At 32.8% G+C, this 15,558-nt stretch overlaps 1 protein-coding gene across 1 annotated transcript in view; it reads left to right on the top strand.

Annotated features, from left to right (window-relative positions):
* Positions 1-15,558, top strand: part of PIAS1 (protein inhibitor of activated STAT 1) — a 108,841-nt gene that overhangs the window by 55,220 nt on the left and 38,063 nt on the right. Inside the window, exons 3-7 of the mRNA XM_023526818.1 lie at positions 7,547-7,631; positions 7,894-7,941; positions 8,511-8,601; positions 9,257-9,437; positions 12,179-12,186. Of these exons, the coding sequence (XP_023382586.1) occupies positions 7,547-7,631; positions 7,894-7,941; positions 8,511-8,601; positions 9,257-9,437; positions 12,179-12,186 (413 nt within the window). The remainder of the gene's footprint in view (positions 1-7,546; positions 7,632-7,893; positions 7,942-8,510; positions 8,602-9,256; positions 9,438-12,178; positions 12,187-15,558) is intronic.

Below are 15,558 nucleotides of genomic sequence, written 5' to 3'. Positions count from 1 at the left end.
ATTCGTAACTGGCTGGCTTAGTTTGACCTAGTCTTGTTTCTTAACCTCACTGGACTTAAAATAGCCTGATAGTCTGCCAGCTGTGAGAGAATAAATGGGCCAAATAAAATATTTACCATACTTTTAGCTTTAATGTTGCCCAGGGGTCTATAGGCTTATTTGATGAATTCTATCAAAAGACCAGCTACTGACTCAGTAAAATGAGAAATAAAGACAAAGTAAATAGGACAGGTGGAGTTAAACTCCAGAGGAGAGAGATGATAAAAAGCATAGGCAAGTTTACTGAAAATGAGTTTATTAATAACCTGTGATTAAAGTGTGATAAAATGAAATCGAAGGATTTTATAACACTGGAGTCCAATAATATTGCATGCGATCATTGTTATTTCCTATTTCTTAGTATTGGTAATTTTTGTTTTTTTATAAGTGGAAACATGTAACAAGATATGTAAAACAAAAAGTATAAAAGCAATATGTGCTCAATGTGAAGAACTTTAAAAGTAAAATTATAAAGAAATGAGTTTTTGATGCCTCTTATTGATCTTTTAATGCATATATATAAATATGCTGTACATTTCAAGTTTATATCTTGCCTTTTTCCCCTTAATATTATAACTGTTCTCATTCTTTTGAATATAGTTTGCTTTTAAAAAACTTCCCCTTTTTAAAAATTAAGTAGTTAAAGCATCGTGAATTTGTTGATAATTCAGTATATGCCTTTTATTGGAGGAAACGTTTTCTGCAACCTTCTGCCTTAATAGTTGTTAGCAGTCTATTTTATGAAACTATATCATTACAGCTGTGCTTTAAAAAATTACATAGCTGTTCAAGTTTTTGTTTGTTTGTGTGAATAAACCAAAGAGCTCATTAAAGATTTTAAGGCTTACATTTGTAGATAGGTATTTTAGTTTCACTTTCCCCAAGATAGCAAGAAATATTCTATATCAGAAAGATGACTATTTTTAGCCTTTCTTTCTGCTGGTGAGGTGGAATAGTGAATATTTTTAGAGCAGTTGAAAGTACAGTCACTTAGATTAGCTCAGTGTTTCATCAGAATCTCAATAACCTTGTTTATTTTATGTATCCAGGTTTTACCTTCCAATGTTTTGAATTTATGTAAATCGCAACATGATTCCTCTTTCTCATTTTAGCCTACTTTATCTCTCTGGAACAAAATGTAGAACGAGATAAAATTTCTAAAACCTTAACTTTCTCTCAGCATATTTTATATATTTTGAATTATAATCTTATCCTAGTTATCGTGGGCAGTGCTCTTGTTTCTTACAGAAGAAATGTTAGTAATTAATACTTACAAGGGGATAGCTTTTGAAAATCTTCTTCCATGAGCAAAATAAGCCCTTAATACCTCACAAGAGGTATCCCCATGACCTTTGTGAGTATCTTCAATTATGAACAACACTAGAACATTTTATCTTTTCTCTAAAATGGAGCATAGGAAGTGAAAATCTGAGTGACTTCCTTTTTATGTTCAATGAGAGCTACTGACAAGTGTACAATTCAGGTCACACTGGGAGGCTGAGGTGCTACCTGAAGGACACTCATCCTATATCCCCAAAACAGCCAAACTCCTGTCTGAGCAAAATTTCAAATTACTATACATTGTAGAACTTGGAGACTTTCAAGATTGATTACAGTGATTCAAAAACAGTATGGTAATTAATTCACAAATCTGAGATATTAGTATAATTTCCTATTGCAGATAGGAAAACAAAGATTTCATATTTAAGTGTTAAGATCAATGACTTAACAAATCATTCACATCTGAACTCATTGCAGTCTGTCTTTTGCTTCTACCATGCCACTGAAAGAGGTCCAGCTAAGATCACCTGTGACTTGCTAGTTGTTAAGTCCAGTTCTCAATTCTTAACTGACCTCTGAGCATTTCACTGTCCACACTTGCTTTGAAATTGTCTTCCTTAGGTATCAAGGATACCATTTTTCTCTACTTTTCTTTCTGAATTTTTAGCTGTTTCTTCCTTGAACCTTAAATGCTGGTACCAGTTTCCCAGGTTTTGTTGTTCATCCCCTCTCACCCTCTGTCTTTTTTTTTCCATTTTACTTTAATCACTTTTTCTTCAAACAACTTTATTGAAATATCCTTGACATGCCATAAACTGCACGTTTAAAGTGTACAAACACATTTTGACTATGTGACATTATCACAATCAAAGCAGTGAATATCCATCACTCTGCAAAGTTTTCTCATCTCACTAGTAATTCTTCCCTGTTACCCTTTCCATTCTCACCAAATCCCTAGATTGAATGTGCTTTCTGTCACTATAGATTGGTTTGCATTTTCTAAAATTTTATAATGGAAACATGGAATATATACTCTTTGGGGGTGAAGGGAGGTCTAGCTTCTTTTACTTTTAAGATTGTAGTCTAAGATTTATCTATGTTGTGTGTATCAGTAGTTTGTTCCTCTTTATTGCTGAGTAGTATTTCATTGTATGGATATAACACTATTTTTTCATTCACCTATTAGTAGACATTTGGGTTGTTTCCAGTTTGGGGCTGTTGAAAACAAAGCTGCTGTGAGAATTTGGGCCCAAATCTTTCTATGGTTATATGCTTATATTTTTCTTGGGTAAATTACTTAGAAATGTAATAAGTGTGTCATATGATTGATGCAGGTATAACTTTTTAACCAACTGCTAAACTTTTTGACAGTGTTGGGCTTTTTTACTTTCCCACTACCAGCGTATCAGCTTTCCAGTTGCTCTACATCTTTGTCAGCATTTGATATTGTCACTAAAAAAATTTTAGACATTCCAAAGGTATGTATCTCATTGTGGTTTTAATTTGTATATCCCACAGACTAAAGTTGTAGAACATCTTTTAATGATGTTCTGTAATGATTAATGATGTTGAGCATCTTTTTATGTGTTTAGTTGGCCTTTTGTATATATTATTTAGAGAGATATGTATTCGGCTTCTTTGCCCATTTTTAAATTGGGTTGTCTTTTTGTTGTTGAATTACAGTTGTCTTTTTACTCTCTTTTTAGTATCCTTTGAAGCACAAATAATTTTAATGAAGTCTAGTTTATCTATACTTCTTTTGCTTGTGCCTTTGGTGTTGTATTGAAGAAACTATCACAAAATCCAAGGTCATGAAGATTGTTTCCTTCTAAGATTTTTATATTTTAGCTCTTAAATTTAGTCTTTGATCTATTTTTGGTTAATTTTTATATATTATATAAGTTAGGGGTGTACATAACTTCATTCTTTTGCCTGTGGATATCTAGTTTTGTGTATGGTGTACTATATGATTCAAGCTCTTTTTTTCCTTGCATATAGGTATCCAGTTACTCCAGCATCATTCATTGAAAAGACTATTCACCAGAAACTTACATGTTATAAATCAGTGTTACCTTAATTTAGAAAAGAAGAAAGAAAGGACTTCTTTTCAACTAAATTACCTTTGCACCTTTGTCAAAATCAGTTGTTCGTATATACGTGGGCATATTTCAAGACTCTGTTGTGTTCTGCAGATCTGTTTTTCTATCTTGACACCAACATCACACTGTCGTATTTACTGTAGTTTATAAGAAGTCTTGAAATCAGTTAGTGTTACCTCTCCAGCTTTGTTCTTTTTCAAAGTTGTTTTGGCTCTTCCAATTTCTAAATCTGAAAAAGAAACAAACCTTTTCTTCATGATTTTTGTGTAGATTAACAGTATTAGATGGTAGTTGTTGATAAAAGTACTGTTCTAGTCACATTATATCTGGAATTATATCTGGAATTATATATCAATTATATTTATATAAGCAACCATAAATCCCAATGGCAAACAACTAAGGTTTATTTCTTACTTGTGTTATTACTATGGGTATCCTCTATGTTGTCTTCACTCTAGAATCAAAGCAGACTGTAAAGAAAGATGGCTCTTATAATCATCTTTTTGGAAGTTGTACACTTCTACTCATATTTCGTTGTCCAAAGCTAATGTCAGTGGCACAGGATGTGTAATTCTCCCATAGAGATGGGCCAATACAGAAGGGCTGCAAATATTTTGAACAACTTACATATGCTATCACAGAGTGCATCCAGTTGTGGCTATCATTTTAATGGTATGACAACCTGGAGGTATGCCCATAGGAAAAAGATCAGAATGGTGAGTAATTCTGAAATCTTGCCTGAAATATAGTGGGAAGAGTCAATAGATAGAGCGGGGCACATTACTACTGTTTAAAACATTTGAGGAATGGATGTTACTGGATATGCTTCATGATATCTGTGGGTGAAAGTTACAGCATAATATATATTTTGATTCAGTATAAGGGCATAAGAAGGAAAGGGGACAGTAAACAAAACTTGGTTGTTTTAAATACCTTACTGCATTTATATTCTTCAAAATAACCCTATTAAGGTTCATGTTAATATGTGTGTTTATATTATTATATCGAAGAAAACAGACTCAGAATGGATAAGTACCTAAGGTCATATGGCAAATATGTGGCAAAACCAGTTTGGAATCTAGGCCCATGTGATCTCATCTCTTTCCAGTAAACTTTGCTGCTCTCTAAAGGGCTGCAAACTTCTTACAGTTAAACTGTTCATCACCAGCCATCTTCTCTTCTTGACAGGGTAATGGCCACTCTTCCCCATCTCTAAAAGGGTTCAAACAAAATATGAACGGAAGGATTGAAAGGAAGTTTGAACTCCACATCAATGGCCTACAAACTTATTTGATCACATGCACCTCTCAGCAAAATAATTTAGCATATACCATACACATTATATATTAAACAATTATTGTATATGTTATAAAACAAAAAAGTTAAGATTTTATATAATATTTTAGATATTTTTATAAGTTAGATTTATGTAAAATCTCCTTTTTAAAACTGCTGTTTTACAGGTAGATAGTTTTTACTGTATCTCTATAGATTGCCACTGAGATGCATACCTCTTTGTGATTGTTTTAGATGATTTCTAAGACTCCCTTTTCAGCATGACTTTTCTATCATTCTGTTTGGCCCAAATTTTTCTGAAAAGGATAATGATAGCTTAATTCACTTTCAGAAAAGTTTTTAGTTTGCTATCTAAGACCCAAACTATAAATTCTTTACTGGCGTTCATAGCAGAAATTAAGCCTGAAAACTACATAGTATAAAAAGATACTTTTTTCAGATAAATAGTAGTAACTCTATGAGTGTTATAATCTATATATAAGAGAATTAAATAAGGGTTATTATTAAGTAATAAACCTGATTGTATGTGTGGTACAAGAAACAGACTCATTATTTTAGTCATATCTTCTTTATCTAAATCTGCATGCACATGTCCAAAACTTACTGTATTCATGTATTCCAAATTGAATCTGAAATTTTGCCTAGAGAGCAATATGAATTTTTGTATTTGGGAAATTACTTTAGCACTGTCTTAGAATGAAGCCAGAATTCTAAATTATGCTAAGCTTACTGGACTAAATTTAATATTTATAGAGATATATATTCTAAAAAGCAAAGGAGTTACTTGCCTTGCCTGACAGAAAACTGTCCGATTTTCTACATTCTGGTCCTTGGTTATCAGCCATTTGCCAGGTTGATACTTTACAATTAAGATAACTTTCTGGTTGGTAACTATTTCTTGGGGATAGATTCTGTGAGAAAAAAACCTTCCCATGTCACAAAAAAAGCAGAAACAAATCTAGCCTTTAAAAGATAATCCTGTATTGAGATGAAAGGGCAGCAGTACTCTTTTCCATTTTTTCCTCATAGCAATACATTTGTGCAGATTTTTCAGCATTACATAACTGCAGTTTGGTGGTGGTGTAGTGGAAGTGTTGCTTGCAAGTAGGATCAAACCCAGTTTAAACAAGAGATGGCCAAGTTCAGCTATTTTTCCTACACAGGTTTAAGTGGCCCACAGGCCAAGAGTTCCTTGGTAATAACTTCTAGGGATCCTTTTGTTCTAGAAAACTACCCTGGAAAAGTACAGTTTAAATAGTTTAATGAGGTATTTCTTGAATTTTCATTTTCTTTTGCTCATTCAACAGTCATTCAGTGCTCCTTTCTGCCAAGCACTAAGGAAACAGTGAACAAGAGGAATATTTTTATTTATTTTTTATTTTTCAAATACAGTTGACATTCAGTGTTATTTTCTATTAGTTTCAGGTTTATTTTTCAAATACAATTGACATTCAGTGTTTTTTCTATTAGTTTCAGGTGTACAGCATAGTGGTTAGACATAATTTACGAAGTGATTCCTTTGATAAGTTTAGTATTCACCTGGCACCATACATAGTTATTACAATATTATTGACTGTCTTCCTAGTGCTGTATTTTACATCCTTGTGACTATTTTGTAACTGCAGATTTGTACATCTTAATCCCTTGACCTTTTTCACCCAGCTCTCCAACCCACCTCCCATCTGGCAACCATCAGTTTGTTCTTTGTGTCTATGACTCTGTTTCTGTTTTGTTTGTTCATTTATTTTGCTTTTTAGATTCCACATATAAGTGAAATCATATGGTATTTGTGTTTCTCTGACATTTCACTTAGCATAATACCCTCTAGGTCCATCCATGTTGTCACAAATGATAAGATTTCATTCTTATAGCTGAGTAACATTCCATTGTATATATGTACCACATCTTTATCCAGCTGTGTATTGATGGACACTTGGATTGCTTTCATATCTGAGCTATTGTAAATAATGCTGCAATGAAAATAGGGATACATATATGTTTTTGAATTAGTGTTTTGGATTTCTTGGGATAAATACCCAGAAGTGGAATTGCTAGGAACAAAATGGATATTGACCATTGATATTTTTTTCATATATATAACGTGTATTCAAATCTAGTAGAACTGTTGTTGCTCACAGCAGCGTACTGTAGGAATCCTTTCTCTACACTGACTTGTGCTTGCCTACCTGCCTTCTTGTTCTTTTTTTCTTCCCACCTACCTTGTCCTCCCTCCTTTCTTCTCTTTATTCCCTTCCTTCCTTCTGGTAACTCTTTCCATTTTTGAGAGCGTCCACAGGCAGTTTCTCACATCAAGTCATCTAAGCATAGAATAAACTACATATGGTATGTATTGGATAAAACTTGCATGGTATAGTTAGAGGGGAGATGATAAAATTCTTAATTTTCTTTAAAGACTAAGTGTCATCTCACCTGTGCAGATCTCAAGGTGAGTATGTTACTTAGTTCAAAAACAATATGCTGTATCTTTAAATGAGTTTCTGTTCTCTTTTAAATAAAATTAATATCAGCATTTTTTTTACAAGTGTGCTTTTTAGATGCAAATATTTATATGATTAGATAATTTTTTATTAATGTTTCTCTGATTATGTATTTTCTGAATCTGAATCCTGATGTTAGCCATTTTTGTGCCTGTCTCTGTTATATTACAACTGACACATTTCTTATTTTTCAGTGCTTTATTTGCCTTGTTACCTAAACTCAAATACATCCTAGTTAATTAAAGGCATGCGATTGGTTATTTTGTTGTTGTTGTTGTGTTCTCTATTGATGAATTTGAATGTAATTAAAAGTATAATTCTTTTTTTCTTTAGCATCAGACAACAGTCAGCGCTTTCGAGAAACCTGTTTTGCATTTGCATTGACACCACAACAAGTGCAGCAAATCAGTAGTTCAATGTAAGTTGTCTTTAAGTATAACTAGCAGGTTTGCCTTTAAATCCAGTGTTTTCTATAGTAAGTGATTTTTTAAAACAGTGTGTTGCATGAGTATTAGTGTCATGCAAATACTAATATTGGAAATACTATTGTAGTGTTAGTTGCCCTATAAACAGTTATATTTCTGATCATTTGAAAAGCTTTCTGGTTTAACAGTATCTTTGAATCAGCTTTCATGTGCATATTTAAAATATAACTGTAGTTCTTACTCTGTCTTTTCTAGGGATATTTCTGGGACCAAATGTGACTTCACAGTTCAGGTCCAGTTAAGGTACAGTGTTGACTACAGTGTATATCCAAAGTTTAAAAGTTAATATTCCTTAAGATTTTTTTAAAAAGCCACCTAATTTTCAATAAGTAATTGAAAGTATTGGGTTTAGATATTTGGGTGAAGTAAAACTTTCTGTTATAAAATATCCTAATTTTTATCCAGTTTAGATTTTAATATATCAAGTCATGTACCATATATCTAACCACATTTCTTCATTTTGGTTGCCCTCAGTTGATTAGAAGCTCCAGCTAATGATATTTTTAAATATTGTAGTGTCAGTTCTTTAGATATTCCAGGTTTTATAAAAGCAAAGGCCTTATTTCAAAGATAGGAGTATTCTTAACACATAACTCAAAGGTCATGTGAACATTCCTAAAGGTGAAATGAGCCTCAGCTGTTATATTGGGAATAAGAAAGTAATTAAGAACATGTCATTAAATGAAATATCTAGTTTTAATAGTTATTTCGTTATTAAGTTTGACCATCTTTTAGAGTAGCTATTGAACAAAAATATTAATAATGAGGTCATCATTTAATAAAGCAAATTAAACTTGTTTTTTATTGTTTAGGTTTTGTTTATCAGAAACCAGCTGTCCGCAAGAAGATCACTTCCCACCCAATCTTTGTGTGAAAGTGAATACAAAACCTTGCAGCCTTCCAGTAAGTCCGGAAAGCTATTTTTTAAATGCATGCCAACATAACTATCAAATAAGTCATCACAGCTGTTGTTAATTATAGTTTTTTATTAAGAAATCATCTTTATTTTGGATATATATTCATGTGACTGAGTGAAACACTTGTACCAACTATGTACAATTAACAGCTGTGACATTAGCTATGGAGACCAAGTCTAAGACTTGGAGTTGGGTGTGGTAGCTTTAGTATTGTACTGGGTTTGGGAGAAAAAAATTGTTTCAACAAAACCTCAACTGTATTCATGTGAATATGGAAGCCTGTGGTAGAATAGAGACTTGAAGAATGCTGTGCCTTACGCAGACAGGGCAAGAGTGGGGACTGTAGTTGGTCACCTTGCAAAAATTCCTTATATACTTATTTGAGCTTTTTAATAATTCATCTTGATTCTTAAAATTTAGAGATTTTTAAGTTCTGTTACCTGAATTTTTCTCAGGCTTACTATAATGAGTCTGTTTTGTTGTTTGGAAAAACACATTGGAAATTCTTGTAAATGTTTGCTTCTCTACTTTTTAATGGAAATATTCGTATTTTCTGTACATAGTTCATAAGGTTTTTTAAAAATGGAAGTTGAAATGATTGTGGAAATAATAAGTAGAAATAAATTATATTTCATCCTTAGGGTTATCTTCCACCTACTAAAAATGGTGTGGAACCAAAGCGACCCAGCCGACCAATTAATATCACCTCACTTGTCCGATTGTCCACAACAGTACCAAACACCATTGTTGTTTCTTGGACTGCAGAAATTGGAAGAGTAAGTAAATTTTTGTTTCTACCAGGTTTTTGTATTATAAGGAAGGGTTAATATCCATGGCTGAGTTTATATGTAAATAATATTGTAAAATGATTGCAAAGGGATTTATTTTGTCTCACAATGAGTTTTCAGCATGTTCCCATTTAAAAAATGAGATCGTGAAGTATATAGTATTTTATAACCTGATACTTTCACTCAGCAATTTATCATAAATGTCTTCCTATGTCGTTACATAATCATCTACATGATTTTAAATGGCTACATCATATTCCAATATGAGTATGCTATTATTTAGCTTATTCCCTATTGTTGAGCACTTATTTGATTTATTGATTGATTAATTCATTGCTATTTCAAAGAACATTTTAAAGACCATCCTAGTATCTATAGTTTTGCATACATGCATGATAATTTCCTTAAATTCCTAGAAGTGAATTGCTGAGTCAAAGAGCATGCACAATTTTAAGAGATATCGTGTACATTGACAGTCGCCTTACCAAAAGATGTACAAATTTATCCTCTGACTTTCAGTGTTTATGTGCCTGTTGATTCATAACCCTGTCAACACTGAGTTTTATCTTCTTTAAAACCTTTACTAATTTTAATAGATAATAATGGCACCACATTGCTTTAATTAGTACTCCTGTTATTATTACTGAGATTTAACATTTTATGTTTGTGATCATTTACATTTTAAAATCATATTCATTTTTATTTCTATATTCATGTTTTTCTTATTGATTTGTGAGTTTTTAATATATTCAGACTTAACTCTCCTTCACATGTTACAAATGTTTGTTTCCAGTTTGTTTGCATTTTATTTTTATTTATGTGGTTATTTAATGTGTAGAAGATTTAAATTATTATGGAGCCAAATCTTAACCAGTATTTTTTCCTTTATAGTTTTTACCCATTCAGCTCCCATCAATGCTTGGTCTGTCTGCCCTTCCCAAGATTACATAAATATTTGTTTATATTTTTTTCTAGATGTTTGAGATTTCTTGTTTTACCTTTAAATATGTAATCCATCATAAATTTATGTGTGGTATGAAATAAAAATTTTATTTTTTAAATAGCCAGTTGTTCTAATACCATTAAATGAATAAATGCTGAAATCAGAAGCCACCATTATTGTATATTTGATTTTTATTTATGCTGAGTGTGTTTCTGAACTTTTTTATTATTGTTTCTTAGTCTAGCATTCTTTTTCCAGGACAGTTTCAGAATTTTTTTGATTATTGCAGCTTTATGAAATGAACTATTTATTAATTCATTTGAAATTTATTGAATGCTTACTGTATGCCATGCACTATGCTGAAAACTGGTAGTACCATAGTAAGAAAAAAAATTCTTGCTGTTTTAGAGGTTGAGATCCAGGGGCCAGGTGGTCACAAACAAAAATGTAAACTTATTTATCTTAAGTACTATAAAGGAAAGGTGTGATTTTTAGAGGATATTAAAGGGCACTTTGAACTAGGGAGATGTCAGGCAGGGCTTCCCTGATGAAATAGTGACTGAGCCAAGAACTGAGAGAAGGGTAAAAGGAATCAGAAGAAAGGGTCAGAGAAAACAGCCTGCACAACAACTCCTGGGCAGCAACTGAAAGGGAGCCCCTGTGGCTAGAGTGTAGAGACTGGGGAAGAGCAATATACAGGATGAGGCTGGAGAAGTAAGAAAGCGCCAAACCATGCAAGGCTTTGCTATTGCTAAAATATTGGTGAGACAGATGATATATTAGCAGTGAGGATGGAGGTGAGTAGGTGGATCCGTAGGGCTAAGTGATAAACTGGAAGTAGGGGCTAAGAGAAAGGGAGATGTCAAGGATGACTCCTTGGTGTCCGACTTGAGTAACAATGTAAATGATAATATTACTGAGATAGAGGAAACAATGAAAAAGGACTGAGTTTGGGTGTGTTGTTTTGCTTAGGAGGAAGGAGTGTTAGAGGACTAGATGGAGAAAATCATGAGTTCACTTTTTAAGCTTCTGACTTTGAAATACCTTTGAGACATTCTGAATAGGCAGTTGGGTATATAGGCTCAGAGGATTAGTTTGTGCTGGAGAAATAAAAACTTGAGTCATCTGCATATTGGTGGTTATTGGGGCCACACAAGCAAAGGTGATATTATTTAGGGGAAATGTATCAAGTAGGAAGAGGAAAGTGCCTAAGACTTATTCTTGAGGAACTATGACATTTAATACTTGATTGAAGAGAATGAAGCTGCAGAAGACATGGGAAAATAATGCCAGAGGGGTGGGGATGAATAGAGTGTGGGTATGAGAAGCCAACGGAAGAGTTTCAAAAGGATGGTGATGGTAAACAGTATTTAACAGATGTTGAGAAGTCAAATATGTTGAAGTCTAAAAAAATACCCCCTTTGGATTAGGAATGCGAAGGTGACTTTAGCATGAGCCATTTTGGTGGATGGTGGGAGGAGAAGCCAAATGGTGACCAGTGGAGGCAAAGCAGCAGAGATAGTGAGTTATAGAAGTGCGGCTTTGGGAAGAGATAATGATAAGCTGGAGGGAAATGTGAGTTATTTGTTTATTTTAATGGGAGAGTCTTTAACATGTGTTAAAGATGATGGCAGGTATCTTCTTGAGAGGAAGAGCTTAACTAGACAAGAGATAGAGATGGAAAAAATAATAGTGAACTGCATAGTAATGCAGAATAGCTAGGAGAGACAGCATCTATTTAATGGAAGAAAGAAGAAAAGAAATGTATAAGTGTATATGATTGATACTGAACATTTGAGTAAGTTCTGATCTGACTTATGTCTGTGAGATAGGAAGTGAGGTAAGTCTGAGAGTGAGGGAAGCAATAGGGGGCTTTGAGGAGAGTGGACATGTTAGAAAAGTAAATACATAGAGTGAGACATGTTCCCCTGCATTACTCCCCCAAATATTTCTGGGAATTTAGATGAGATTACTTTAAATTTGTGTGTTAAATGAAGGATGATTAACTTATTTACAATATTTAATGTTTCCATTCCAGGAACTGTATCTTTCTCTATTTACTGAAATTCTCTTTTATGTACCTCAGTAATTTAATAAATTTCTTATAAATCTTCCATATTTTTTATTAGTTCCTGTGTTATTATTATTATTGCTATTATAGATATTTTTATTATATTTTCTGAAGAATTTATTGTTGATTTATTTAAAAGCCAGACACTATTGAATATTTACTTAATACCTAAATTTATATATTGGTTCCAATAACTTTTTAGTTGGTTTCCTGATATTTCCAGGTAGGCAGTTTTGAGTTTGAGATATATCATTATACAGACAATGATAATCCTAATACTTATGCCATAATTTGCTGGCTAGACCCTTCAAAACAATGTTAAATAACATGAGTAACAGTGGACATATCTGACTTGTTCTTTATGTTAATGAGAATACTACCGTGTCCCAACATTAGGTCTTATAATGACTATTAATTTTCAATAGAATTTAATTACATCAATGATATTGTTGTATTCCTCTTAATGACTGTCTTTGCGAGAAATGGATTTTGAATTTTATCAAAATACTTTTTGACATCTATCAAGGTTATATTTGTTTCCTTTGCCTGATTAATGTCATAATTAGGTTTTCTGAATCCTTTTTAATGTTTCCCTTCTAGTGTACCTTGGGGTTCCTCATTTTTGTCCCCCTATTTGAAGATGGTGTTGAAAATTTTTGGTTTTTGTCTCTGTGAAAAGTTTAGCCTACTAGGGAAGTATGATAAACACCAGGGTGTTTAGAGTGAACTATGAACAAGTCTGAAACTGTGGGAAAGGAGAGAAATGTTGCTGATATATAGCACTAGAGGAGGGGGAGATACTCTTCCCAAGGGAAGCCTTCTATACCTCAGAAAGAAGACAGTATCTTCAGTGATTTGAAGGTCTACCAGGTAAGGGAAGATCTTTGTGTCAACCCCATCTACAAGTTGGAGACCTTCATTTTGAAATAAAACATTGAAAGAAAAAAAGTTTTTTTTCTAAGCCCAAAGGATCATTTATTAGGTTGTTTTTTTAATCACTTTTAATTCAGCTTGTAGATACACTGAATAGTTTGTGTAGAATATCTTGTTTTGCAGATTAATTTATCTTATTAGCTGCCATCAAGAAATCTTAGAAATGTCTTCAAAAGAAATAAAAGGAAGAGCTAGTAATTAGCTAAAGCTATGGTGGTAATTATAGCACAGTTTACAAATATATCAAATCAACACATTGTATACCTTAAATTTATGCAGTGTTATAAGTCAGTTATATCATAATCTAAAAAAAAGAAAAAAATAATATGAAAAAGAATAGCTAGTACAGGAAATAAGTGAATTATATTATAATTTCTTATCCTACCTCAAGTAGTCACTGCATGTAGTAAATGCTCATTTTAGAGAAGTTATTTAGTTACTGGTTTAAAGGATACTAACAAGCAGATTATATCCTAATTATGGAGAAAATGTCCTATGAACTTGATAGACAGTTTTGAAGACTTTTGATAAAAACATCAGTGTAATGCAGTATATATCAATCATTGGAGTTAGGTAGTACTTTGAAAGGCTGGTAGGAATAATATAATATCATTTACCTAGAAGAGATACTGTACCGCTGGTAAGTTTTGTTTTTTGGGGTTTTTTTTGTTTTTTGTTTTGTTTCGTTTCGTTTTGTTTGGCTACTGAATCTCTTTCATGGGATAGAAGATTTAGTTGCATGTTATCAGTACAAGTGGCATTTGTTAATATCTGACTTTTTTTGCTGCTGCTGCTGTTTCTTTTTTTCTTATTTGGTTACATGTTTCAACTAGAGTGAACATACCTTTTCACTGAACTTGTAGTTGTGGCTTCCACTTGATCTTTCTTTAAAATTTTATATAAAAGCCTTAGGGTAATTCCTAGTTCTGAAGAGTCAAGCTGTCACTACATAATTTCACAGTGTTAATTAGCATTTCTCCAGTCTCTGTTGTATTTGAAGCATTAGTCAAATAAATAATAAAGGTGAATAAGGTTTCCCTCCCCCCAAAAGAAGCTTTTTTGTTTTATATTAGATTGGTATGTCATATGCTCTAAAATTTAGACAAGTTTTAAGATTACTTGTTCCTTTAACAATTTATTAATGAAAGTAAATTAGCTTTGACACTTCATTTTTTCCCCCCAGAAAATGTGTAACATGTGAACATGGATAGGTTTCTGAACTCTAAATGAAAAATTGACCTTGCAAAGGGTATTGTAGGATATTTTCTCCTGTTGCCAAAAGAAGAGAATGCATTTTTAACACATTTTCCATTTAGGAAAAAAAAAGTGCAGCTTGCTGTCGGCATTAATTTAATTTTACATAAACATGCTCTTTGAGGCTGAAGCAAATCTGACTGGTTTTCAATGTGAAAATAAAATATAAAAACTGTAATTGGAGTTATTTCTAAACAGAACTTGTCTCTAATCCTAATGAAACAAATGTATACATAAATCAGATTCATCAAGTGAATCTTTGGCTAACTGTTCGAGAATGATGTTAACATCACGTGTAGGAATGCTACGTTTTCTAGGATTTGACGTTTTTAGTGGTCAAGAATTACTATATTTTGTAAATGGAATCACCACTACTAAAAACAGAATGCTAAATAGAATGATGTCATTTGTTTCCAAAGACTATCAATATACTAGAGCAATGTGAAAATAATAATAAAAGCAAGAATTTCATGGCACACTTTGGGAGTAAGGTTAGGACTGTAATCTGCAAGTTATCTTGGAGTAAACGCTGCAGCCACAAGCACTGCCAGCAAGTATTCTCTCAGTGAAAGTAACAAAGTTGAAATGTACATTGAGCTAGGTTAGGAGGGTGGAAGCAAATAGGGTGTGTGAAAGCAAGAACTGTAGAGAACTACACTGGCGTTGGCCATTAAATCCATTATCCTAACATCCCTACTCTTTACTCTTGGTTTCTAGTGCTGGCTCTATCACCAAGCAGATGCATGGTCATGAGCAGATTACATATCATTTTGTGCTTCCATTTTATCAGCCCTTCACTTAGAAAAATATTTATCCTACCTATCACTTACAGGCCTTCTGTGAAGTTTAAATGAAGTAGGTAGTATATGTCGAGTGCTTCAAAAACTGTATGTAGCTGTAAGAAGATGGCAGTAATTATTTTTCCTTTGGCTTCTTTCCAGATCTCTTGATCTT

Source organism: Pteropus vampyrus, unplaced genomic scaffold, assembly GCF_000151845.1.
Source record: "Pteropus vampyrus isolate Shadow unplaced genomic scaffold, Pvam_2.0 Scaffold15, whole genome shotgun sequence".
Taxonomy (NCBI): domain Eukaryota; kingdom Metazoa; phylum Chordata; class Mammalia; order Chiroptera; family Pteropodidae; genus Pteropus; species Pteropus vampyrus.
This window is presented reverse-complemented; position numbering and strand designations above follow the sequence as displayed.